Source organism: Barbus barbus (genome assembly GCF_936440315.1).
Source record: "Barbus barbus genome assembly, chromosome: 15".
In the NCBI taxonomy this organism is placed as follows: Eukaryota; Metazoa; Chordata; class Actinopteri; order Cypriniformes; family Cyprinidae; genus Barbus; species Barbus barbus.
In genome coordinates, this window is record NC_136743.1 from 20523067 (window position 1) to 20550881 (window position 27815).

The following is a 27815-nucleotide window of genomic DNA, read 5'->3' on the forward strand; positions in this document are numbered from 1 at the left end:
CAGCTTCCCAGACAAAAAGATTAACCAACAGTCAGTTTTGAGTGACCTTACATTTTACATTGTTGCTGTCATATATACACGCGTGTTATATATACAGGTGCTGGTCATAAAATTAGAATATCATGAAAAAGTTGATTTATTTCAGTAATACCATTCAAAAAGTGAAACTTGTATATTAGATTCATTCATTACACACAGACTGATATATTTCAAATGTTTATTTCCTTTCATTTTGATGATTTTAACTGACAACTAATGAAAGTCCCAAATTCAGTATCTCAGAAAATTAGAATATCAATTAAGACCAATGCAAAAAAAATTATTTTTAGAAATGTTGGCCAACTGAAAAGTATGAACATGAAAAGTATGAGCATGTACAGCACTCAATATTTAGTTGGGGCTCCTTTGGCCTGGATTACTGCAGCAATGCGGCGTGGCATGGAGTCGATCAGTCTGTGGCACTGCTCAGCTGTTATGAGAGCCCATGTTGCTCTGATAGTGGCCTTCAGCTCTTCGGAATTGTTGGGTCTGGCGTATTGCATCTTCCTCTTCACAATACCCCATAGGTTTTCTATGGGGTTAAGGTCAGGCGAGTTTGCTGGCCAATCAAGAACAGGGATACCATGGTCCTTAAACCAGGTATTGGTAGTTTTGGCAGTGTGTGCAGGTGCCAAATCCTGTTGGAAAATGAAATCTGCATCTCCATAAAGTTGGTCAGCAGCAGGAAGCATGAAGTGCTCTAAAACTTCCTGGTAGACGGCTGCATTGACCTTGGACCTCAGAAAACACAATGGACCAACACCAGCAGATGACATGGCACCCCAAACCATCAATGACTGTGGAAACTTTACACTGGACCTCAAGCAACGTGGATTATGTGCCTCTCCTCTCTTCCTCCAGACTCTGGGATCTTGATTTCCAAAGGAAATGCAAAATTTACTTTCATCAGAGAACATAACTTTGGACCACTCAGCAGCAGTCCAGTCAAGACGCTTCTGACGCTGTCTGTTGTTCAAGAGTGGCTTGACACAAGGAATGCGACAGCTGAAACCCATGTCTTGCATACGTCTGTGCGTGGTGGTTCTTGAAGCACTGACTCCAGCTGCAGTCCACTCTTTGTGAATCTCCCCCACATTTTTGAATGTTTTTTTTTTCACAATCCTCTCCAGGGTGCGGTTATCCAAATTGCTTGTACACTTTTTTCTACCACATCTTGTCCTTCCCTTCGCCTCTCTATTAATGTGCTTGGACAGAGCTCTGTGAACAGCCATCCTCTTTAGCAATGACCTTTTGTGTCTTGCCCTCCTTGTGCAAGGTGTCAATGCTCGTCTTTTGGACAACTGTCAAGTCAGCAGTCTTCCCCATGATTGTGTAGCCTACAGAACTAGACTGAGACCATTTAAAGGCTTTTGCAGGTGTTTTGAGTTAATTAGCTGATTAGAGTGTGGCACCAGGGGTCTTCAATATTGAACATTTTTACAATATTCAAATTTTCTGAGATACTGAATTTGGGACTTTCACTAGTTGTCAGTTATAATCGTCAAAATTAAAGGAAATAAACATTTGAAATATATCAGTCTGTGTCTAATGAATGAATGTAATATACAAGTTTCACTTTTTGAATGGTATTACTGAAATAAATCAACTTTTTCATGATATTCTAATTTTATGACCAGCACCTGTATATATATATATGCATGCAAGGAAGTATGTATAAAATCTTATAATGGACATAAAATGCTTGAAGTCAACAACTGAACACAACTATCATGTTCTAGCATTAGTAAATGCAGGTTTTGTGAGTCCGCATGACTCTAAGTGGCATCACTTGTCCTCATTTTTGTCTTGTAGTTGCAAACTGTACACCTGACTGACTGTTATGTCACTGTGAATATGCCTATGTACTGAAGATCTGACAGCCACATGTGCCTTCCTTTCTACCCCAGTCCATTGATATGTAACTTAATTGATATGTGCAGCAATTACTACAAAATTATGCTTTTGAGAAGTTGTGCAACAAAAGTTACACAAGACACTTATAGAACAGGACAGAAGCATAAGATAAAATCATGTGCCTGTCTGCAAACCTACAAAATCGCATGCGCAAGATATCGCTAATGAAACATTAACCGCTATGTAACAGTAGAGCACATTACCATCCCCTCTACTGTCAATGTCGTTCACACTACAACATGCCACATATCCCACCATGCTCTGGGTGATTGCATCACGCTCGGACAGACACAAGCACACTGCCCCCTAGAGTATTGGAGAGTTTCGATTATAAAATGAATAGCTTCTAAGTGAAATGGCACTGTAAGTAAAAATTTAAATAAAAGGCTGGTTTGTTCTCTTACTACCTCATGCACTATAACGTATTAAAACCATGTTGTTTATTCAGATTAAAATATTATTGTCACACCACAGAAACACGCATCTCTGGTCACTTACATGAGCATTTTTGACATCACAGAATTTGTAGAAATTCATTCCAGTTGGAATAGCTCATACACCTTTTTCAAAAATCATATATATTGTTGATTTTTAACCACATACGTAACTATTAAGTAAATAATGATAAATAACCTGAAAAGCCTTACCGTATTGAGGCTTATAATGGTGTCATTATTCCAAATCCAACCAACAAACCATATATTACAAGCAAAAAGCTTATACACAGCTGCCTCAAGTTATAGATTTTCAGAAACACATATTATATAACATTGTGTCACCTAATATGTTTTCCATTCCAGACACATATAATACTCTCCATACATAATGTTCGCCCATATATGCAATAATTACATGTAGACATACAAGGTTTCTTGAGTATAATATCCTGCACTGCTGAGCTGCAAAGGCAGGAACTCTCACCCATACATTTTACATTTCCTCTACATTTATAATGGCAATTTCCTCTATTTGCATAACCCTATCCATATTGTAATCAAAAAGTTGTTTATCATGGTCTACAGGCACACACTGTGTATCTTTGTGGAAGTTCAGATGTGCTGTTGCTTTGTTAATTGCATTCATAAAGGCAAGTTGGTTGATCATAATAGCAGCTTTATAATAAATAGTGCAACCACAACTGTTGTCCTGATTGATGTGATCAGTCTCATGCCTCTTCATCACCTGATTTCTTAAAATGTAAAGGGGCGCCTGTGATTGAATTCCTGCAGTTGAGCCCATATTTGATGACATCATGTCTGTCATTATTAAAACAATAAATGGTTTCTCACAACTATGATGCCACAGCATTACAGTAGTAGGAATAACAAAACATATATGGCATTTGCACTCCAGCATAAGGTTGGGCATGAAAGGTTTTTGTGCTGATGTGTTCATTTTCTGTCTGTATCTCCATGTCAGTCTGTCTTTCTAGTTTCCATCTCAGTTCCTGTTTTTCTTGACCAGGCCGAGCGAAGGACTTTGAGACATCCGCGGATGATTCTGCGCATCCACATGATGTTCATGACATCCAAAGACACGCTTGAAATAACCCAGGCACTGCGGCCCCCCAGAGGTAACCGGTAGAAGTCATCCGTACCAAAGACCGAGTACATATGGCTGTAGTAGCCTGGAATGACTGCGATTCTCACCAAGAAGAATGTAAATGCCATGGCAACACCATTAACCAGACTTGGTTTGGAAAGTTTGTGGTAGCCCAATATGTGAAAAAACCAACTGAAAGACATCAAAAATAATGCAATTTAAAAATGAGCTCATGTAACAGTTGCATTGAATGTTTTAGATGGATTTTTAGGTAATACTTACCGCTGGTTCACGAAGGGGGTGGAGAATTCTGAAAGCAGGCGGAAATTAGCAAAGTAAGGCAATATCCCTTGACTCTGCAAAATTAAAAAAAAAACACAAAATGACCTTGGAGATCTTGAGGAACTAATAGTACTCCAGACCAGCTGACAACATCTTACCAGCACATAGTAGTATGCATAGAGAGCAGCAAAATGATGCATGACGAAATATTTCTCTCCAATAGACTCCCATGAAGTAAACATGAGCAGGAGATCTGAAAAAGCAACATTTTCTTTGTGTATCCATCAATTTAAAAGCGAAAACATATTTTCATTTGACCTTAAATACAATAATGTATTTAAATACATCTTAATCAATATTTGCAAACAATAAACAAAAGTGTTTTTTACAAAAATTATTAATTACTAATTAATGAAGCAGTGAAACCATTTTCTTAAAATGTTTCACTCTATGAAATAATAAAATATCATGACAAAACACTAAATATGATTTCCTTTTTCACTTTTTAATGCAGCCTTTTTTGTTTATTATGATATCAGGACAATTATTTACTTTATACCCCCAAAATGAATTTTAATTCAGAAATAAAAATGATCATCAAATAGGTGTATTGAATCATATATATATATATATATATATATATATATATATATATATATATATATATATATATATATAATTATTAAAAATAAATTATTACTCTGAAACATAAATTAAAATATTAAAATTTATTTTAATTGAAATATGACAAAAATGCCCATCATGCAAGAAATGTATTCAAACCATGTATGAACTTTTGCATCAATTAATAGATATAGCATCACATCCTTAGCCCTCCACCCACCTGAGATAAGGTAGCCTGAGGTAACGGCCACATTTAGCTTCACCAGTGTGGCATCTCCCCTGTAAACACAAATTAGAGGTTAGATAAGAAAAACAATTGTGTTTGTAAATCCACCAAAAACATCAAGCCCAGACTGTACTTTCTAGACAGAAACCGTTATGCATTTGTAATGGATTGCATCCTCAAATCCTCACCAGACTGGGTCTTTCTGGATAGGTTCATCAAAGATATATATGTAGAGACAGAAAAGTCCCACAACCAAGGCGTGTACTGTTGAGACGGCCCTTTGAGAAAACAACAACAACAGTGAGAGTTTATAGATCTTCTAACTTTAGGTAAGAGTGCATAATAAAACACATGCTTTTAGAAGATAATTCTGACACCTGGAGTTCCACTCTGTCCTTTGTGTAGGGCTGAGCCTCAGGAAGCCTTTGCAGAGCTTCTCAGACACCCAAGGGCTACCTCTGTGGAACAGCCACTGAAAGCCCAAGAAGCTCCCTGTTACAACCACCAGCACCTGCAGGCTGAGAGGCTCCATGCCTGCTGAGCCCTAGAGAAAGAAAGAGACGAGAGCAAGACGGCGGCGAACGTTCAGCAATAACTCTCCCATTGACAAACCCCCCAGCCCGACACATAATGATCCCCCACCACCCCACAAGCACTCTTTAACAAAACCAAATGAATCTTACTCCAGACCAGTTGCAAGCATAAAAGCCCAGTCATCACCTGAGCTGCCGCAGTACCTCTCTACTGCCAAATCCCCCAGTATACAGAATCATTTGCATATGTGCTGACACAGCCACACAGACATCCAGAGGTCAGCCGACTCAGACACGTCTGAAATGCAACCGAGTCCCAGAGATCTTGGCGTCCCGTAGGAAACAGCTGATTGTGTGGGTTTGTGCTGCATACACTAACTTTTATGCTGGCTGAGGGGAGCGTGTCCATGTTACTCCAGCTATACATCTCTGCAGTATGGACACCGATCGAAATGAAACAGCAGGAAATCAATGTGTGTGATCAATGTGGCATTGTTGTGGTCCACTGGGACACGACCACTCCCCTGCTTTGTCCTCGTACCCTTGAAAAAGACATCATGCTTCAGTGCTTTTAGTAACTGATAGTAGAAGGAAGTCAAGCCGGTGTGACCTTGTCAGATTTGAGTTCTACAGTTTCTTTGAAATGTACAGTTATATTAGAACATGCTTTTATCTGAAGTGACTCACAAAAGAGGAACAAAACCAATTTGTCAAGGAGCCAACAATATTTGTAATATGCATTGCCATGTGTATTTGACAACTAGATTTGGAAGCAAACTAGAAAAGAGGAGAAATGCAGAGATTAAAAAAAAAAATGTGAGTGTGTATGTGCATTATATATGCACAGTAGGAGTAAAAGGGCCAAATAATCAGGTAACAAAGCAGTAGGACATGCTATCTTTATCATTTTCTTTGTCAGATTCATTGGTTCAAGCAAATTCATTTTCTCTTGCATGCGTCCTTAAAAAAATAATTCAATAAGCATATAATGCATGATCAGACTTACCCTTTCCGTTATGAAAGACCCATGTTGAACTGGCCATGGAGAGTGTGCATGCACACAGCTGGACACGAGGATAAATGCAGGGTTTCAGAGATCTGTGAATCTCAGGTGTTCATCTAGGGGAGGATGGCGGAGAGATTGTGCCTTCTCCCTCTCCACTCTCCATATTAACTCAGTAAGTGCCTTCTCTTGTGTGCAGATTCCCAGTGTATTTTTTTTTTTATCTTTGAATCCTAAATTAACTTCATGGCATAGAGGAACCACTAGATGGAGTGAGACATCCAACTGGCTAACTTTTTTCTCTTCATGGTAGCAAAAGAGCTTGTGTTAGACCATGAAAGGGTGGGTGATAAAGTCAAAACAAGGACACTATTGGTAAATGAATATTGTATATTTAGCAAGGGCAGCCCTGTTGTCCTCAATTTCCTGAATCCTCAGCCTGACCATCAGCTTAATCCAGATATATTACCAAACAAAATAAACCCTAACCTAATTTAAAATAACTCCAACAGTAACACTCCGGGGGTTTCTTGTATTTAGAGGCATAATGGAGCAAGTTTAGGGCAGTGTGGTTAGTCTTGCCCTGCAGCTTCAGGTAATAACCTCCCATCCCCCTCTAAAGCACAGTTGTTGTTGTTGTTGTTGAGTCCCTCTGCATGTTGTGCCTCAGGCATAAAGCAATGAGGCATTCCTGTTTGATGAACCATTCGCCCCAGAAGAGTTCTGCTCATGGAAAATAAAACGGACGTTGTATCTAAATGTGTATTGCAATAGAATATATTCTTCTCACTTTATCAGCTCTGGGTTGCATAATAGGACAATGGAAACTAATAGCCAACTCAGTGCTTGCTGCAGAGGCCAAGTGCAATGAACACTCCAGACACTTTTACCGGAGATACAGGAACATGGGGGATTTTTGTTGCTGACAAAACATCCCTTTTTTATGTCTCGTGTGAAATATTAATGGTTTTCGTATAACCTGTTGATTTACTGGAAGACTGCAAACATATCCTGATAAGATACTATAATGAGTTTAAACATACTAATACATTTATAACCATTGAGTATGTATGCCAAATGCTCTTCTGTTACTATTGTTCTAATACTATTGTATTACTATCTGTTACTACTGTTACTTCTGTTACTGCTACTAAGAAAGCCCATTTCGGCCACATAAGACAATCATAATCATTCATTATGACATAAGAGGTTGAAATAATGAGATAAAAAAATCTAAATTATGACAAAAATGTGACAGCGTCAAACGTACGAGTCATAATATGACAAAGTCGATATTATGAGATAAGTCATACTTTAAAGATATATATATTTTTTTAATTATAAGCTTGAATTTCTAACATACTAAGTCATAATTATGAAGACTTAGTATGTTAGAAATTAAGAAGAAATAAGTACCTATTGCATAAAAAGCTACTTTACACTTCCTATCTTATAATTATGATTTACCAAAATCATGTTTGTTTGTTTTTTCTTATGTGGTGGAAATGGGCTTCCATACATTACTGATATAAATGCTATTTCCCATATGCATTTATTAGAAGTAAGTGTTATTCAGGGTTAACCACAGTACTGTTATGAAGTGGAAATAGGTCTTGTGCTTTTCCTGTCTTAAAATAAAAGTCTGGGAACAATCACTTACAATGACAAACACACCTTGTTTTCCGACAGTTTCTTTGTTTGATCACTATAGTGATGGGCTAAACATGAGCCATATATCATTAGAATGCATGTTTTGACTTGTCTTTAATTAATTGCAAGTCTTGAAGCATGATGGTACTTTCCATTTTCATTATAAATCAGGGTTGAAAACAGTTTTATATGTCTGCACTGACACAACATCTTTCGTCTTCAGAAGTTAAAGACATTTCAGATGATGATAACAGTAATTATAGTATAACATGATGTGGCATTGAATGCTGAACCCAAAAATGACCAAGGAGGATTTCAAAAGGGGAGACACATTTGCTTAATATCTTGGATGAATTCTTTCTGGCATTGAATCTTCAGTGTTGTTTCCTGTTAATGGACAGCAGTGTCTCAGGACACAGAGGCTCAGGAAACACATGGTGAGGAGACTGAACTCCACAAAAAAATAAAAATAAATAAATCAAGGTCTAGACCTCGTGAGGGCTTTAGGTTATGAATATTAATAGAGTCAGCCGACGTTGCAATTGGCACCTTCCTGTAGCGTTTAGCACGTAATCTACTTAATATTCATAAGCTAAACTTCCACCTTAGCCATTTCACTAGGGCCACAAACTAACATCTGCATTTTAGCCAATCAGGAAGGTACACTATGTTGCGTCACGCAACCTAATTAATATTCATAACGTAAGTCTTCGACGTAGTAGAATTCGTAAATCGCTCAACCTCAGCAGACCTTCTGCTGCTCTTTAATTACTTTGCTGAAGAGAAAGAGTTCAGTGCATCCGCTCAGCAGCCTAAACTCACATATCTGTGGCCTTTTTTTTAAGTTGTGTAAAGCATCTTTTCTCGAACAAGAGGAGCCGAATTAGAAACCGGGGGGTTTCTGATTATTTCTTTAGTTCGAATCGACGTAAATTAAAAGACAATGACTCAGTTCAACAAGGGCCCTGCATATGGTTTATCTGCTGAAGTGAGAAGTAAGGTAAGGTTTGAATGAGTTTATAGTTTGTGTACTTTAACGCCAGTTAAACGACGAAATGGCGTTTATGTTTCTTTGCATCGCACTGCAACGCATGGATTCAAAAGCATGAAAGTCTAACTGTTTCACTTTAGAATGAACTGCCTAGCATTTCAGACCTGTTCAGAAACAAAAATGCCGCATATAATTTAGTACTAAACGTACTTCTGATGGGCAAATGCACTGTTTCTGTAGGTTTTCAGAGAAAGCCATTGTGTTTCCTTTACACCTGATTCATGTGATTTGATACTTCTAAGATTTTGGTTTTAGGGTCGATGCATCATTTTGTTTTAATGCTCATAAAAGACGAAGGCTCATACTGCACGTAGAAAGTAGGAAATAATCCATGTTTCATGTTGCACTAATCAATGAATGAAACTTTCATTTTTGTGCACGCGACGTGTTTCGCTTTTCACGCCATGTTGAGATGCTATTTGTCATTTTCAAGTTACAAAACCTGACATTCTCTCACTGCAAATGAAGTTTACCGTGTGTTATTCTGGCTGATAAAGCTTGCCTGGTGTGTTGGGTCATGGGGTCTTTTGTTGAGTTCTGGGTGGAGCTCCAGTTTGAGAGAAAGCAGCGAGGCTGCCGCTGTCTATACAGAGAAACTAAAAAAACTGTAAAACCAATTAAACAATGACGCTATCAGCCTAAATAAGCGATACTGTGTGTATAATAAAGGTTTAGTGATGTTAGCGATGTAATTTGTTCTGCTTTGTGTGGAAATGTGTTATGGAAACTTTAGTAGAGGTGATGCGCGTGCAGCATCTGTGATTTTTAAAACAGGAAGGAAGGGTTAAAACGTCACACTGAGGCGTTTCTTCTGAATGCAATGTGCCCCATCTGCAGTGACTGATATTTTCTTTCTTATTTTTATTTCTTCATGTTTAGATTCCATTCTGTGTGTTATTGTCACAAACGCAGCAGAACTTTTTATTGCATCAAAAGTCTGTAAAACTGTGTAGGCCCCAAACCTAGCCTATAGTTCTAGAAAGTACACTAAACCCGACAAGTTAAGGTAACTCAAACCGTTTGAGGAAACCTATTGCCTTAAACCATTTACGTTTTAAAACTAATAAATAAGAGTACTATAACTCATTTACATCGAGTTAAATTAACTTATTTTTTTAGTGTTGGCTCAGTCAGTTATTAGAGTAAACTGAACTTAAGCATTTTAAGTTTATTCCACTCAGTCAGTTTGAATTCAGGTAACTAAGTCTAAACAACTTAAATTAACAACTTGGCTACTTAAATGGTTTGAGGAAACCGATTGCCTTAAATGGTTTGTTCATCAAACGTACTCTGTTACTAACGTAACCTCGGTTCCCTTAGATACGGGAACAAGTACTGCGTCGTTAGACGCTATGGGGAAAACTCCTTTTTCTCAGAGGACTGAAGACTTTTTCAATCACGCAGTGTGACTGCACGGCCATTGGTTCGTGCAGTAATAAAAAACAAACCAATGGCTCGTCAGCTGCACGAGCCTATGGCGGCAAAGCCCGCCAGAGCCCGCCAGAAGGGGCGGGGTCATCTGGCTATATAAGCGGGCACTTCGCCATAGGAAAACAGGCCAATTCGACTGAAGCGACGACCTGAGTCGTGCAGCTGCATGGCATAGTACGCAGTACTCGTTCCCGTATCTAAGTGAACCGAGGTTACGTTAGTAACCGAGTACGTTCCCTGTCGATACTTCACTCGTACTGCGTCGCTAGACGCTATGGGGAACAAATACAATCCCGCCATGCCATGAAGAGAAACGACAAACATAAACTGGCCTTGAGCAATAAGGCTCAGAGGGACCAATTATGAGCAGGAAGAATCCTGCAGGAGGCATGAGGACCAAACTCTTAGAGGTCTGTCCAGCCTAGAAATCGTTTCAACAGTCATAAGTACAGCCTCAGCACCAGGAATGGGGCCAAGAGCATTCTTGGAGAATCAGGCAATGCCTGAGGGGACCGCTTAAGACAGGCGTGTGCCATCTAAGCAGAGAGAACCCGAGCTGGGACATCCAAGTTATAGAACCAGGCAAATGTGGACGGCGAGGCCCAGCCGGCCGCCGCACAAATGTCTGCAATGTCCTCTAGTGGAATGGGCTCTCACTCCAATGGGGCTCTGGAGGCCCAGGGAGGAGTATGCTAGTGCGATAGCGTCATCTAACCATCGAGATATTCTGTGCTTTGTGACCGGAGACCCCTTGGAGCGGCCTCCAAAGCAGACAAAGGGTTGTTCCGTCTGCCTAAAGGGCGCGGAACGCTCGATGTACATTCTCAATGCCCTGACCGGGCAGAGAAGGTTGAACTCTTGGTCCTCCTCAGAAGAGGGGAGCGCAGAGAGCGTAATAACCTGGGCTCTAAACGGAGTGTAGAGCGCATTAGGGACATAGCCGTGTTTTGGTTTTAGGACGACCTAGAGTCGTTAGGCCCAAACTCAAGACGGGCAGGGTTTACGGAGAGAGCCTGCAAGTCACCTACTCGCTTCACCGATGTTAGCGCTAGTAGCAGAGTGGTCTTGAGCGACAGTGTTTTTAAGCTTGCAGATTGTAGTGGCTCAAAAGGAGGACCCTTAAGGGCTCTCAGGACCGTTGTCAGGTCCCATGCAGGTCCTCACCGCGGGCTTGACACCAGGCGGAGAAAAGCGACCATTTAGAGGCGTAGAGGCGTCTCGTGGACGGGGCTCTAGCCTGTTCAAGTGCATTCAGGAGATCTATTGAGTCCCATCGAGTGCCCATAGATGCAGGTGCCACAGCTCGGGCTGGGGGTGCCAGATCGTTCTGTTCGCCTGAGAGAGGAGGTCTCGGCTCAGGGGAATGGGCCACGGAGCCGCTATTAGCAGCTGAGATAACTCCGGGATCCAAAGCTGGTTCTTTCAGAGTGGGGCCACTAGAAGCACTTTGTGCTTGCATTCCCTGATTCGCCTGATTACTTGAGGAATCAGAGCAATCAGGGGAAAAGCGTATAGAAGGAGGTTGGGCCATTCGTGGGCCAACGTGTCCTCGCTCTTCGAAAAATAAATCTGGCAGTGAGAGTTGTCTTTGGAGGCGAAGAGGTCGACCTCTGCCCTGCCAAAGGTCTACCAGACTTCCTGACACGCAGGCCCGGTTCACCCTGACGCGAATGCGTCCATGACGCCACGCATGAGGCGGAATTAGAGGTTTCAGCCAGTACTGAAGTGGTCTCATCTTGAGAAGGCCCAACCGAAGAACTGGCGATGCAGAGGCCATGAGTCCCAGCATCCTTTGAAACGATTTGAGTGGGTAGGAGGCTCCAATCTTGAAGGAAGCCGCGAGCTGCCGTATGGCCAGAATCCGATCTGGCGCGACTTTCGCCGTCATGTGGACGGAGTCGAAAACTGTCCCCAGGAACGAGTTTGTTGGCTGGGGGACAGGGAGCTCCTGGCCAAATTGATCCTGAGTCCCAGGTCCAAGTGACTGAGGAGGGGCTATCTGAATGTGAAAGTAAGCGTCTTTCAGATCCAGCGAATTTGTGAGAGGATCTGCTTCAGTGTAGTCATTCTGAACGGCCGTCTCATGAGGGCGCGGTTCAGATGTCTGAGATCGAGGATGGGCCGGAGGCCGCCACCCTTTTGGGGACGAGGAAATAACGGCTGTAGAAGCCTGACTCGCTCTGAGCTGGAGGAACTGTTTCTACAGCCCCCTTTTTCCAGCAAATTTTTCTGAACCACAGGGGTCTCTGAGCGAATCTAAGTGAATAACCTCATTCTATAATCCCCAGAACCCAACGAGACACTCCGGGGATGGCCCGCCAGGCCTCGGCCCGTGTGGCAAGGGTGTTGGAATTCATTTGGGTGGTGAGTCGCCGTATGGGGACTCGACACACCTGTTAAGAGAAAATTACTCCTTTGAAAATGTTTGTTTTATTTTTCCTCACTATAGCAGTGATCGGCTGTGTGGGGGCTATATGAATGGGCCCAGTTCACAACAGTATGTACACAGACACATTGCCGTCGACACGCCGAGCTAAACGGGGTGTTCGGAAGCATGACAGAGGCCGTTTCGCGGCGCTAAACTCAATGCTTCCATCAGGAGAGCAGTTAACCCCCCCCGTGGGCGGGGTCTAGAGTCTGAACCTGACAGAGATAATCATGATGACAGCCCTTTCTATCGATCTGCCTAAAAAGATCAAACCACTCATTAGAAGAGGGGTGCTGATGATCTTTGTGTGTGAACACTCTGGCAGATCAAAAACTGATGCGCGCATCCCATCAGATCCGTTCGTAGCGGACGAGGGGAGGCAGGGAAAGACCGATCAAAGCTGTATGGAGAGTGAAACACGGGGGTTTGGCCAGCGTAAATTCACTCAAGCCTGAACGCTCAATCCCGCGATTTGATATTTCTTCTCCGAGGTAACTGGGAGAGGAGAAACATGAGAGCAGGGGAGGCGGGGCCAACTTCGTTGAAGTAGGATAACCGCGAGCGCAGCAAGGACAGGTTAATAGTGAAAATAGCGCTAGCAGATCAAAGAGCTGCGAGAGGCGCTAATCCTTAGTGCAAACACACCGGCAAATCAAAGCGCTGTGTGCAGAGTGAAACACGCGGGGCTATGCCAGCACGCAAAATCACTCGAGCATGCCCGCTCAGCCCCGCGATCTCTGTTTCCAGAGAGTGAGAGCGAGGAAGGCGGGGCCAACCAGCACAGTATTGTAAGATCTGTATAAAAGGATTGTGCCACTCAGTGCGATGAGGAGCGCAGATCCTCGCGTATTTAACACACTCTAGCAGATTAAAGTGAGCACACGAGATAAACCGGCGTGCAATACTCAATCCTGATCGCTTCGCTCTGCGAGTTAAGTGTTCCTTCCTCTGAGGTGTCTGGGAGGAGAGGAACATGAAAGCGGGAAAGGCAGTGGCGCCTTATAACGAGCGAATCAGGGGCGGCTTTCGACGAAAGCAGTCTTGTTTGTGGGGGAGCAGCTTTAGCGACTCACACGGACACGCAAAGCTGTCAAAGATGGCTTTCTACTCCGGTCAGCCCAAGAGGATATAGCCGCTCATGTAACGAGGGGCGGTGATTCTCACGTGTAAAAACACCGGCGAATCAGAGCGTCATGTTAAGAGTGAGCACGCGGGCTCTTGAGCCGGCGTGGGATCACTCAAAACCGGTTACTTAGCCCCGTGGCTCTATAGTTTCATTCTCCGAGCTTGCTGAGAGAGGAGAAACGGAAGAGCGGAGTTGCCTTGCCAGCGAGTGGAGAAGAGCGAGACTCATACTCGAGTGAGCATTCTGTCTCAGTGAACGCGCAGTCTGTGTGGGCGTTGCCCACAGAGGAGAAGCGCTCACTGCCCTTCTGCATCGGGCAGAATTCCCTGCGCGAGCCACACTCGCAGTGCAACATTTGCAACAACGTCGCTTGAAATTTTGCTCTTTCAGAGAAATTTGATTTTAGACTCACCGGATGGCCGCAGGGGACGAGGCCGGCATCTGCACAGGTCACTGGAGCAGCTCGAAGAGCAGGCAGAGCAGCGAGAGGACTCGGAGGAAAAGGCAGCTTCTATCCGCAGCGAGGCGTTTCTACGGCGAGTGTCTTCCAGTCTCGAGTGTCAGCAAAGGGATGGTCGTCGTCGCTGAAGGAGAATTGATCTGTTTTCCTATGGCGAAGTGCCCGCTTATATAGCCAGATGACCCCGCCTCTTCTGGTGGGCTTTGGCGGGCTTTGCCGCCATAGGCTCGTGCAGCGCCGCTGACGAGCCATTGGTTCGTTTTTTATTACTGCATGAACCAATGGCCGTGCAGTCACACTGCGTGATTGAAAAAGTCTTCAGTCCTCGGAGAAAAAGGAGTTTTCCCCATAGCGTCTAGCGACGCAGTACGAGTGAAGTATAGACAGGGAACTCAAAGCAATAAAGTTACATAAGACTAAGAAAAAACACTGGTACAAAGAAATCATGACAGAACAGTAGTGTTTTCTCAAGTATTTATTGAAACACAACATAAATATTTTCAAGCATAAAACAAAATCAGTGGGCTGTATATTAAAAAATATAACATTTACGCTATCTTATCAGACTTTTCACCAAATAAGCAACAACCACACAAACAAGGAAATGTTTAACAAAATCCATTTTAAATGTTAAATATAATAATAATAATACTAATAATAAATAACTGCTAAATAATATGAAACACAGTGGATAATTTTTCTGTAAAAAAAGCACCGCTTTCCTCAAGATTAACAGTACTTATATACAAACTTTAAGTAGTTTGTCTACTGTACCTAACGGAATACTTTAGTTCCAAAAAAAAAAGGACCAGTACACTGACCCAAGACTTTGCAGTCATCTTCAAATACAAACAAAATATCCAATGGGTTTAAAGACGATGTTCCCTCTTCCTCCTTAACAGCAAAGATGGCGACAACTGCCTTGTGTACCTGATCAGGCTCCCTTTTTCTAAATGCAGTAAAAAGTTTTGTTAGTGTATGTCACCAAATATCATCATATTTAAACAAAGCGGACATCATATTTAATTAGGGATTAGGGATGTCAACGATTAATCGACGGTCAATTAATTGTTGATAAGCGATGTAATCAATAAAAGCTATCGATGGTCGATTAAAACTGTTAAAACGGTCCATGGGACACCAGTAGTTCAACCGCAATTTTTATGAAGCTGTGAGAATACTTTTTGTGCTCAAAGAAATAAAAAATAATGACTTTATTCAACAATTCTTCTCCTTCGCGTCAGCCTAGTGTTCACCTCAAAATGACAATTGCCATCATTTACCAACTATCATGTCATGCCAAACATACAAATCTTCATCTATGGAACAACATTTTAGATATTTTTAAAACTCTCACCATTTTGTCAATCCATTGAAAGTCCAGGCAATCAATATTAAGCTTAAAGACAAGTTTATCCATGTGAATAAAGTGGTTTCATTCAAGTCTTCTAGGAAGATTCTAAGGGCTTCGGCCAATTTTCCCATCATAGTTCAGACGCGGGCCGGGCCTCGGGCCTGTTTTAGGCTTCTCCTTATTTTTATATTTTAGACATCCATCGTTTAGTGATGAAAAAATTGCCGCGCTGGAAACAACACGAGAGCATTCCGCGACTGAGAGCGGCTCGACGTTGTTTAGCCGTCAGCAGCTGAAGAGTTCTGCTTCAAATACACGCAATAAAGCTTTCTTTCCGTAAAGCCCAAGCAAAGGTAATTACCATCAATGTGTCCGGGCGGAATAGTAAGAAGATATTTTAATCTACTAATAAACAAGTGTTTTCTGTGTCAGTGTCGCAAAGATGAAGATGATGATCCTGACTCGCCATCTCCTCATTAGATGTGCCTTTAGAGAGAAATGCATCTTACCGGATTATAATGAAAGCGTTTTTGTTTTTGATTTGATTTATTTCGATAAGAGGTAATTTAAAGCTTTCTGTAGATATATTTATCATGTCTGTGAGGCATGTATTCGCTGACTTTCAATTCATTTTTGTGAAGCGCTCCTGTTCAAGACGAGACAGCAGAAAGCGCATCATGGTTTTCTTTGTTTTATAAAAGGATTTTATATATTTTATAAAATGTTTTGTGAGTGCACACAAATAAATGTAGACCCTTTACAGTTCCGAATGATGGATTACTCTTTCTTTTATGAGCAAAAATGATAGCGTAATTTGTTTCCATTGAAAAAACTGCAATTGATTGCGCTGCTGCCTCCATGAACTACTGATGCAGCGCACATTTATCTAGGTTTAACGTTTAAACATTGTTATATGCTTGAACTGTTTTAGTATATTTAGATTTTATTTAAGGCACGTCCTGATGATTTGAGAAGGCTAAATTGATCAAGCATGGTTATGATCACCCTGCCGGTCTGTCGTTGGCCGCTTGGTCGTTACTTTAAGAAAGAAAAATAAATTATTTAACGAACGCAAAATGCTCCAAACGTTTTTCTAAATTAACTTAATAAAAAAAACGAAACTATATATAAATTCAAATTTAACTTTTGAACATGAAACATTTATGGAGGTCTGGACCTCATCAGCTGGCTATGGGCCTGGATGTGTAAAGTGAATGAGTGTAAGCTAGCCTATATGAATGAAATGAGCGCAAGCCGCGTTGGGGTCTATGCGCGTCTCTCAGAAATGAGAGCTTTGTCTGGAGTTATATCAACTAACTTGACAAAAATATCCTAAAAACGGTCCTAACATTTAATTATACAAGACCAAGAAAAGCGATGTTTGGTTAAGGCTTTTGGAGGGTCCAAATAATTTGTTGTGCTCTGTTGATAAAATACTCGTAAATTGTACAAGTTTCACTGGAAAACAAGAATAAAGTTATTGTTCTCTTTTGATCAACATTTTCTGTAGTTTTAAATAGAACATATTTACAAAGTCATAATTATAATAAAAAATAATACTTTCTTTAGTTAGCCTATACAATGCATATTTTTTAAATGAAAACTACGAATCAAACCGATTTGCTTTTAAAATGGTATTTCCATGTAATTTGACGAACTTCCAGTTTAACCCACGCCTACTTCCGGATCCATCCGAATACAGATACAGATACAAATAATTCTGAGATTGTCACAGATACAAATAATGGCTCTGCTGCACACCCCTACTATCCATTTAGGACAACTCAAATGTTCAACTATTCAGTCATTTCTGCTGATCTCAGCTAAAAGGTTAAAATGTTGCCAAGTAAATATAAAGTTGTCCTGTCATGTGTCCTACCTTGTGTGTCTTGAAAAAAATCTTTTCAGATAGTAGTAGATCTGCCAGGATCATAGCTTGAATGACGCCATTATTGACCATGAAGACAAAACACAAAATTAGAGAAATTTAACTCGCAATTAAGCAACATTTATGGATAGCTTATTTTTATGAATTATATGAAGTAGGGCTGGGCGATAAAACGATAACGATATGTATCGCGATAGACACGTGAACGATATCAATAAAAAATGTGTTCGATAAAACGTTCAATATTTTTTATTCTTCGTCGGAAGAAAACAAAGGCTGCGAAGCAAGTTTGGTTGCATTAACAAAGGCACTCGCTCTCTGGTAACCTAGCAACGTAGGGAGTGACACGCTAACAGCCAATCATGTAACAGTATCATGTTTGGTTGCGCCATATCGTTGTCTCGTGTCTAAGTGCGCACGCGCGGCTGAGAGGCACGTCTGCAGCCAGACCCTATTGGCTGGTCTGCTGGATTCCTCTTCATAAGCAGAAAATGAGTGCCGCAGCGAGCGAGAAAATTGTAAATAAAAGAGAAAGTCAGCTCGCCAGTATGGCAGTTTTTTGGATATTAGTAGTCAGACCAAATGTCGTCTTCAAATTATGCAAGACCGTCGTCCCCGCCAAGACTGGTAATACCACGAACTTGATGTACCACCTTAAAAAAAAATCAATAATTATCGATATCGACCGATATGAAACACTGATATCGTGATACAGTTTTCAGCCATATCGCCCAGCCCTAATATGAAGACAACTTTCAACCACTACAAACTTAGCATTGGCAATTACCTGACATCTTTATGAAAAACCAAAGCAAGAAGTCTTAACATTTGTGCTTCTGGTCATCATTACATTTGCATTAATAGCAATTCATCAAAAAATAAAAACTGAAGAACGATGTATTTAAATAACTGTTTATAATGTGAAAAATTAAATTTTTCAATTTGTTTAATGTGAATTCTACTTCATTTTAGGCTCATATTAGTTTTGCAGCCGTCCTGTTGCCAATGACATCACACCACCCCTCGCTGCCTTTGCTCTGAAAAGATTGATTTCAAAAGCATGACAACAATTTATTAGTATGAATTTTAAATAAGACAACAGTGTAAAATGTTAACTAAGGTTAACAAAACAGCCATTATAAATGCTCCTCAGCTCCGGCTTCGGCGGATTTAGTAAACTTGATCGGCATTGCATGGATATTCTAGATGAAACTGACAAAGAAGATAATAAATAACGGTTAACAAAGTTTAAACGTATTGTGATACAGGGAATGTGTGTTTGCTTTAACGTTACCTTGCTTCAGATCTGTGGCGCGAGTGACGGTTACAGATGAGGAAGATGGTCTGTCGGCCGTCTCTAGTTTAAAAATACAATTTGCGTGTTTGCGTCTTGCTGTGAGATACCACAAAAAAAAAAGAAATTCTTAATTTACCACCACTGACAAACTGTTGTGTATAACACTGCATATTTAACACTTGACGTTGATAACTTTGACGTAATGGCGCGTTAGCTCTTTGCTTTGCTAGCTAATGTTCCACGCATTATGATAACTGAGCTGGTTAATCTTCAAATAAAGTTGACCAAACACAAAACGTTCAAAAGTGCTTTAAACAGGAATAAAGAAGTTTGAATGCTTACCTGTTATTTTCCGTGACCGGCTGTGACTGAGCGAACTGCAGACAGTGGGGGTGAGCGGACTTGACTGATTTTGAAAAACACCCGGATAATATTTTGTCTCGAGTAAAATTAATTTAAAAGGTTTAATCTATGCTTAATATGAAATAGGTTTATGTATTTATTATATTATGGCTTAGTTATTTAATTAGTTATGAAAGCTATGAAGCATAATAACTTACAGCCCTATGTTGTACAAACGTGACTTCTCGAAAAACAATGTTCGAAATCATGAATTAAGCTCATATTTCTTTTAAATATTTTCTGGTCAGCCATTTAGACGTAATAATCATAGACTGTATGATAATAATAGATTTAAATAATTTATAGTAACTTATTTAGATTGAGTTCTGCTTAACCTAATTAGCTTTTGAGTTCACATCACAAATATATATTGAGCTAAATGAACTCATTTCATTTGTGTATAGTACAGTGTATAGTATTTTATTTATTTAAAGCCGTTACCCGTAGGCTACTAATGACAGTCCATCTGGTGCACATATAACCCTAGTGTCTGCGGTTGGTCACTTTAAGTCTATTCAGGAGTATTCCCAATTCCCATCACACTATGTATCTCATGAAGAGTGTGTGTGAGAGAGAGAGAGTGAGTGTGTGTTTAGTCAGAATGAGTGGGAGGGTGGATAAACAATGTAAACCGCAGTGGGGTGATGCTTTCTTGAATCCTGTGCCATCTGCAGAGGTGTGAGGACACTTGACCACAGCTGACTTTCATTAGCATTTCAACTGGGCCATGCATATATCTGAAGAGAGCTTACTGTAGGACACTCCATTACTGACATTATATTTTGTGTGTGTTTGAAGATAGTTTACTTAAACTCATATTTAATACTTGAAAAGTGGTACAAAATCAGAAAAATTCCTGCCAAATCATACAATCAAGTACCTGTCATTAATTGTTTAATTGTCAACTTTTGAAATCGCAATTTTCTAATTTGCAGTCATGTTTTAATTTAAATATGTAGAATATATTGTACAGTATATAAAATATATAAAGTATCTTAGAGTGACACATTGTTTTGATTTAATATATGTAAAATGTAATTTATTTCTGTGATGTAAAGCTGAATTTTCATCATCATTACTCCAGTCTTTAGTGTCACATAATCATTCGTAAATCATTTGAATATGCTGATTTGCTGATCAAGAAAAATGTCTTATTCTCAATTATCAATGTTGAAAACAGTTGTGCTACTTGATATTTTTGTGGAAACCAAGATTAATGTTTTTCAGGTTTCTTTGAATAGTCATTTATTTGAAATAGAAATCTTACATCTAACGTATAAATATCTTTGCTGTAACTTTTGATCAATTTAATGAATCCTTAATGATTAAAGCCAATACTTTATCAAAATGATTTGAACTGTAGTGTAAATTCATATAGCTAGGCCTATAAATGTGTAGACTGTTCTCCTTGCTTTTCAGGGTTTCAATATGTAGTGGACTAGTGGTCATATAAACCAGTTGTTCTCCAAACATATCTTGTAGTCTGTATATACATCAGAGACCTCGCTGCCACATTATTTGGTCTGCTAGACATTTCCAGAGCAACAGGGTAATTAATTGATCAGCAGAAACGGCTGTGCTGTTCACCAAATCCTCTCACAGCATTAGATCTTTTTTCTCTTTCCTCCAGCAAATGTGTTACTGGATTTTAGACAGGGTCCTTTCTCTCTGTATAGCTCTGGCTGAATATACTGTACCTTATGTACTTCCTGTGTTTCTCTCTTTTTATTATGCACTGTTTTTGCCCTCCACATGACTTTGTCCATGAGGCCAGCAGAACTCCCAACATGTTGTTCTCACATGGCCAAATACAGATGTTCTCCCTGTTTGCTGTCTTCAGGAAGTTCACACTTTGCTCTGGGCCGATGTGCTCTATCTGAAAGTCAGAGAATGTACCAATGCACTCCTACATTGTTTTTTTTAATTAATTTATTTTTTTCTTTAAATGCTCTTGTAAACATTCAGGAACACAAGCTCTATTGTGCAGAAAATTGCAAGCGGACAGTTGGATGTGAAGACACCACTGATGTCTAGTAGCAGAGCACCCAGAGATGATAAAGGACACTGAGAGGGATTCATGTGCATGTGGTTTTTGAACCTCCTTTTGGGCCTCCACACTTTTTGTTGGCCCTTTATATTATTAAATATCTTGTTTTATTCCAGCAAATACTCTCTGGTGAATACTGTCGCTTTAAAGTCATTTCTCTCTTCCATTGTAATGGTTCTGTTGCTTGAGTCCTCTGAAAACTCTGAGTATTATGAAAAGTTGAGAAGATACTTTAACTCGGGGTGCACCTGAATTAAACATGGCCAGTGCCAATAAATATTTTTGGTATGCCCCTTATAACAGTTCCACAACATTGTCTAATTAAATGAAAATAAAAATACTAGAATCTATCTGGTTTTAAATAGAATGTTGGCATCACAACATTATAAAGTGCAGTATGAAAGATGAATGTTAATTGAGATTTTCTGTAGATTACATTAGTGTTAAGTAAATTAGATGATACAAAAGTAATCTAAATGTGAAATTAGGGAAAATGATCATAAAAAATTATCCAGTATTGACTAATATAGTAAACTTAAAAGCATTAATAATGTCTCATAACCAATATGGCACCTGGATTTTGGGCAGCTCTCATTTTTATATGCAAAAGTAATCTGATTTGCTATCTTTACACTGTCATAAATTGATTTTGATGCAAGGATAACAAGTTATTACAAATACAGTTTATTAGCAAATAAGTTATACACAGATATTTGGAGATTATTTCATTTTAGGTTGATTGGAAAGTGTTTGGGGTTGCTGTGAGAAGCACCATATAAAGGCACAGGATGTCCGTCAGCTCTCAAGGGGAGTTTTGTTGTAAAGTGAGATGGGAGGAAACATACAGGTTGATTGTTTTGAGCTTTGTCCTGCTCTGGTGAGGTTTGTTTTCAGTGTATGTTGTGGGTTGTGTTATGCTGTAGTGTTGAAGGATGTCCACATTGATAACTGTGACACCTGAGGCATTGTGTGGTAAGTGATGACTATCTCTCGCTTTTTTTTTTTCTGTTTAAGGAGACTTTACAATAGCACTTTAATAATGGGGTATATGGTCTCAATTCAAGTTCTGCTTGTCATCCATCTGTTGTTCAATTATATCTACCAGGAGACCTTTAAAGAATGATGGCTGTACTCACAGTGACACGTGGAAGGCCCTCTGATTTGCTGTTGTTTCTCTCACAGACCCATTTCCCGTTGTCGTAATGTTGACAGACAGCTGAAGTAAAAGATGACAATAGGATGTAGAGCACAACAGCTGTGTACCCAAAGTGAAAATCCCTCTCGTTTTCTTTTTAGGGAGAATGATTTCAAAGAAGAAAATTTAAAAAGTTGAATTGCCGAAATCCTATTAAAGAACTACTAGTAAGCCACCAATTAGGGAAATCACTGTTGCCATGGAAATGAAGGCAGAAGTGCTTGGCTGCAACCAAATAATTCCTTTATTATTTTTTTAAATCAATGGAATTATTAGTGTTCTGCAGTAACATCTTAGTTTGACCTTTAAATCAAAGTTTGTAGTGTTATAGTTGATTGGTTTGGTTCATGGCTTTGAACGGTTTATTAAAGAATTGATTGAAATGCCTGTGGAGAAAATGAATGGAAAAACAGGCCTCTTGAATCAAGGGGTGGCCGCTGTTATGCTCTATTTGTCCACTTATGAAGAATTTTTAAAAGGGCCAGTCAAAGCTTTGTGCCTTTTGAAAGTGTATTTTTATGAATGTTAAGCTTTGTAAAAATTGTAATACAAAGGAAACTTCCCAATTGTCATACATTTCTTAAAGGGGACAACAGAATTGTCAGTAAAACAGACATGCTCCAACCTGTCACCTCTTTGGATCCTCAGACATTCAGCATGACATTCAGTTGAAGTTAGGAGCCAATCCTCATTTGTTTGGTTGATGGAATATGTTTTACAACTCATTTACAATTGATTCAAGACCAGACCTGTTGAAGGAAATGAACCTTAAAGTGACAATGAAAGGAAGGACTACCTTTTTATTCAAACATGAAGTGACTTGATTTCACTTATAAATTATTTGTAGTTATACATTATTTAAACCATATCTATTTACACATTGTTGGAGGTTTTTTTGCAGACAAGATAAGCTCTTTCAATATTTTTCTGTTTGCTGGATGGCAGTAATGAGGTCTGACAGGTGTCTGGATCTGCTTCTGAAGCCAGAGTTCACAGATGGAGCAATGCTTTGTAATTTCCTGTCCATCTTACTGCACTTGGCTCTAGTATTGCACAAAATACCCAGAGACGAAGAGGAGATGTTTTCCAAAGCAAACCTTAAAACATGACAGTACCTGCATGCTCAAAACCCCTTTGTTTAGGACGTTTATGAATTCATGAATTGAAACTGTGCAAAAGTTTCCTTGTGTGTTGAATGCACATGTTCTCAGTTCCAGACAGGTAAAGAGTCACCAGTGAACATACCTTTGGTACTTCACTTTTCATTAGCCTATCTCAGCGGTTCCCAATCGCAGTCCTTGTGCAGGTGTGCAATTGAAATATGACATTGACTCATACTGATTCTAAAACCCCCAAATTTAATTTAAGGAAAGAATTGAGTCTTGTTGGAATATGTGTCTTTGTATGGCAGGCCTTGGATTACACATGGAGAAACTGTTTAAGGAAGCAAGAGTTTTCAGTCTCTCTTTCTGGTCCCTGTAGATTGCTCAGAAGTACGACCTGCAGAAGGAGGAGGAGCTGAAGTACTGGATTGAGGATGTAACGGGCATGCCAATCGGAGAAAATTTCCAGATGGGATTGAAGGATGGCGTCATACTGTGCGAGTGAGTCTGCGAGGCATGATGTGCGTTTCAGCTTGATTAGGAGCTCAAAACATTGGAGGGCAGATGGCTGAGTGTTTGTTTGGCTCTAAACAATGACTTTCAGCCCACCTGTAACCTTTTGTCTTGTTTATTGTAACCCAACAACACGCCAAAATGTGGGGTGATTTTAATATTCAGGCATGAGACGCAAAAAAAATAACACAGTTCTGCCAAGCTTAAACTGTGTCCACACCTTCTTTTGTTTGCTGTTGCCCTCAAGAGAACTTTCCACAATGTTCCTTTAGAGCCTTTTAATGGGAAGAAATGTTGTGACATGATGTAATCTTGGTATTACATCATCATTACACCTTCCTTTCAAAAGATGATTTTTTTTAAGCAGTCTTTTATGCTTACAAAGGGTTAGGATGCAGTTTTGATCAAAAATACAGTAAAAAAATTTATATTGTTAAAGTTACAATTTCTGTTTTCTATTTGAATACATTTTAGAATTTATAAATATATTTATTACATTTATTTTTGTGATGGCAAAGCTGAATTTTCAGCAGTCATTACTCCAGTCTTCAGTGTCACATAATTTTTCAGAAAAAGTTTCATATTTAATAATAATTTTCTTGTGGACTTTGGACAAATAAGATCAATTTAATGACCTTAATCATTTGAACGGTAGTGTGCACTGCAAAATCAGACCATGTACTATAAGTTGAGTCTCTCTTAGAAGATGTAATATTTGGTCTTTCTCATAGGCTCATTAATAAATTTCAACCTGGATCCATTAAAAAAATCAACCACTCCAAAGTTAACTGGCACAAGGTAAGGAAGACCTGTTTATGTATTGCATTATTTCAATGTTTTTATTTTTTATTTTTTTTAACCCAAGTCAGTTTTATTCCTAATGTAAAAATATAATAGCAAAGCCACTTGTCTTATTCTTTTCACTAAAGCTTGAGAACCTGGGAAACTTCATCAAAGCCATTCTTTCTTATGGCTTGAAGCCTAATGACATCTTTGAGGCCAACGATCTGTTTGAGAATGGGAATATGACTCAAGTCCAGACCACACTTCTTGCTCTGGCCAGCATGGTGAGTTTGGTGCAAAACTTCTTGAATGGAGATGATGAAAGAAAGATGTTTGGATTTGGAGTTTGTGGTATAAAACCACTTTCGTTCTTTCATTCAAAGGCAAAAACCAAAGGTATGGACACAAAAGTTGACATTGGCATAAAGTATGCAGATAAACAAGCCCGCAACTTTGATGATGAGAAGTTGAAGGCTGGTCAATGTGTGATTGGACTGCAGGTGAGGAATGTCTTATGTGTTGTTGCTTTAGGAAACCTTTTAAAACCATTTTTTTCTTGGGATGCCTTCAGTAAGATTCCCTCGCTCATGCTTTGTATATTGATACGCAATCGTTTTCTCAATGGCTAGATGGGGACAAATAAATGTGCTAGTCAGGCTGGGATGACCGCTTATGGCACCAGGAGACATCTGTATGACCCAAAGACTCAAGCAGACAAGCCTTTTGACCAAACCACAATCAGCCTGCAGATGGGCACTAATAAAGGAGCAAGCCAGGTGAGTGTGTATTTAAAGGAATAATTCACCCATATATTTAAATTCAGTCATTTATCTCATGCCATTCTAAACTCATAAGTCTTCTTTGAAAAGCAAACTAAGATGTTTGTAATTAAATCTGAGGTTTCTGTTCCTCTCCTGAAAGTCCAGGGCCCGTATTTATCAAGCTTCTCAAAGTGCCATTTTAGTCTTAACTGCTGAGAATTCATGAAATTTACTCCTACTTTCAAACTTAAGTATAAAAGCAAGTTATGAAATTTCTAAGAATCTAAGAATCACTCTTGCTCTCACAGCTCGAGAGGTCTCTCAAGTGGTTAGGAGTTGCCAGTAGGGGCTTGTGATGACGCTGAGAAGACATGCGCAAATCTTTCAGGAGAGGAAGAATGTTCTTAATGTTTGACGACGAGCAGTTAAAATGGTTACATTTCCTCAGTTATTCAAAATGAGCAAAGAATATTTACATTACCAAAGAACATCATAACTGACTTCAGTCTAGTGCGAGTAATTATACCTTTGTACGGTGACAAAATACAGTCACCTGAATAGGAATCCATGCAGTCTTTAATTTCACATGAGGAACGTGTGAGGCGAAACATTTCCACCATTTGTATTTCACATTGCATTCAACTTTAAAATTTTAACATGCAAATGCACCAGTTTAAAGCTTGTTTTGGAAGTGATCTCTAGTAGTTGCATTGCTACACCATTGATGATGGACCTACTTTGACCACAAAATTTCGCAGAAGGTTCGCTAATGTGACCCCACCATTAGACATGGCTGTTCTATCCTGCTCCTAGTGGGCCAATGTTCTGCAGAGTTCTGCTCCTTCTTACTCCAAACATACTTGCCTAGAAGTTTCTAGTGATGCTTGGTTAGCTGGTTCTGGTGTGTTTAATTGGGATGGCATGAAACTCTGTGGGACTTTGTCCATCTGGGAGCACAGGTGGATACCCGTTGCCTTAAGACATTTTAGTCATTGGATTCCCAACTTTAGTTTTCACTTTATTCCTCAGGCTGGTATGTTGGCCCCCGGCACCAGGAGGGATATTTTTGACCAGAAAGTGGCTGTCCAGCCACTGGACAACTCCACCATCTCGCTGCAGATGGGCACCAACAAGGTGGCCTCTCAGAAAGGCATGAGCGTGTACGGGCTGGGCAGACAGATATATGATCCCAAATACTGTGCCGAACCCACCATCCACAGCAATGGCAGCCAGGGCACCGGCACCAATGGCTCAGAGATCAGCGAGAGCGACTACCAGGCTGAATACCAAGGAGAATATCAAGACGAGTACCAGGCAGACTACCACGAGGAATACAGAGGCAACTATGACCACGGCATTGACTATTAAACTGCAAGCTTACAGCACAGATGAATATTTTTGGATCCTCACATAAACAGAGCGAGTTGTTTTTTCTCTCGCTAGCCTTTTTATACATAACAAGAAACAGATGTTAAGAGGAGTGTTTCCTATATCATCGGCCCTCTCATAATACAGTATTTTATTAGTTAGACAATAGACTATAGTCTATAGTATTGTTTTGCCCTTTTTTAAAAAAAGTTTGGCCCTTTTTAAAAGTCAAGATGGGTTAGAGAAGCAGTGTGTTTGTCAAATGTCATTCATGGCATATTAACTACTTGTTTTTTTTAACTTCCTGCTTTTAAAATCATTTTAAAATTGTGCCATAGACCTTTGTATTTTTAGACAAACTCATGACTTTTTGATCAATCCCCCTCTTTTCGACTGTCTTGTATTTATTGCCAGTAATACTCAATAGAGACATCAGTCCTGTTGAATGGCTTTTTTTTTTTTTTTTAATGAATAAAGTTTTTAATTTCCAAGTCAAGTCTGTTGTCATTCTGATTAAATCAATAAGTCTTTCAGGTTTATCAGTAGGTTTTCTACCTAGAAAAACTAGCTTTTTTTCTACTTGTTTTCTTTCATTTAAAAAAAAAAAAAACTTGCTACGTGTACTGCGTTAGGCTAACTGAGACTTGTCATAGCGTTTGCATATTGTTGCTCTTTTGTTGGTTTTGATTGCTTCTGTTGTCCTCATTTGTAAGTTGCTTTGGATAAAAGTGTCTGCTAAATGTAATGTTTTCTCACACATTTCAATACATTATATTTACATTTATTTTTTGTTCT

The 27815-nt window shown here is 39.6% G+C and overlaps 2 protein-coding genes across 3 annotated transcripts; one reads left to right on the forward strand and one right to left on the reverse strand.

The window, feature by feature from the left end:
• Positions 1–3368: 3368 nt before the first annotated feature.
• On the reverse strand, positions 3369–5165 carry LOC306881251 (TLC domain-containing protein 4-B-like; the record flags this gene model as incomplete). The annotated part of the gene is made up of 6 exons (XM_079435256.1): positions 5005–5165; positions 4816–4905; positions 4622–4680; positions 3936–4030; positions 3778–3851; positions 3369–3687 (listed from the first exon to the last, which is right to left on the reverse strand). Exons 1-6 carry the CDS (start codon positions 5157–5159, stop codon positions 3369–3371), a joined length of 792 nt encoding a protein of 263 aa, XP_079291382.1. The 5' UTR covers positions 5160–5165.
• Positions 5166–8506: 3341 nt separating this feature from the next.
• Positions 8507–27803, forward strand: LOC306880997 (calponin-1-like). Of its 2 annotated transcripts, XM_079434796.1 has the most exons (7): positions 8507–8813; positions 23975–24096; positions 24840–24906; positions 25038–25175; positions 25275–25391; positions 25521–25667; positions 26682–27803. In XM_079434796.1, the coding sequence occupies exons 1-7, from the start codon at positions 8757–8759 to the stop codon at positions 27018–27020; spliced, it is 987 nt and encodes a 328-aa protein (XP_079290922.1). In that variant the 5' UTR covers positions 8507–8756; the 3' UTR covers positions 27021–27803. The 2 variants fall into 2 exon arrangements, with proteins under 2 accessions (XP_079290922.1, XP_079290921.1); XM_079434795.1 differs by having other exon boundaries at positions 8633–8813; positions 25038–25391; positions 26682–27796.
• Positions 27804–27815: the final 12 nt, after the last annotated feature.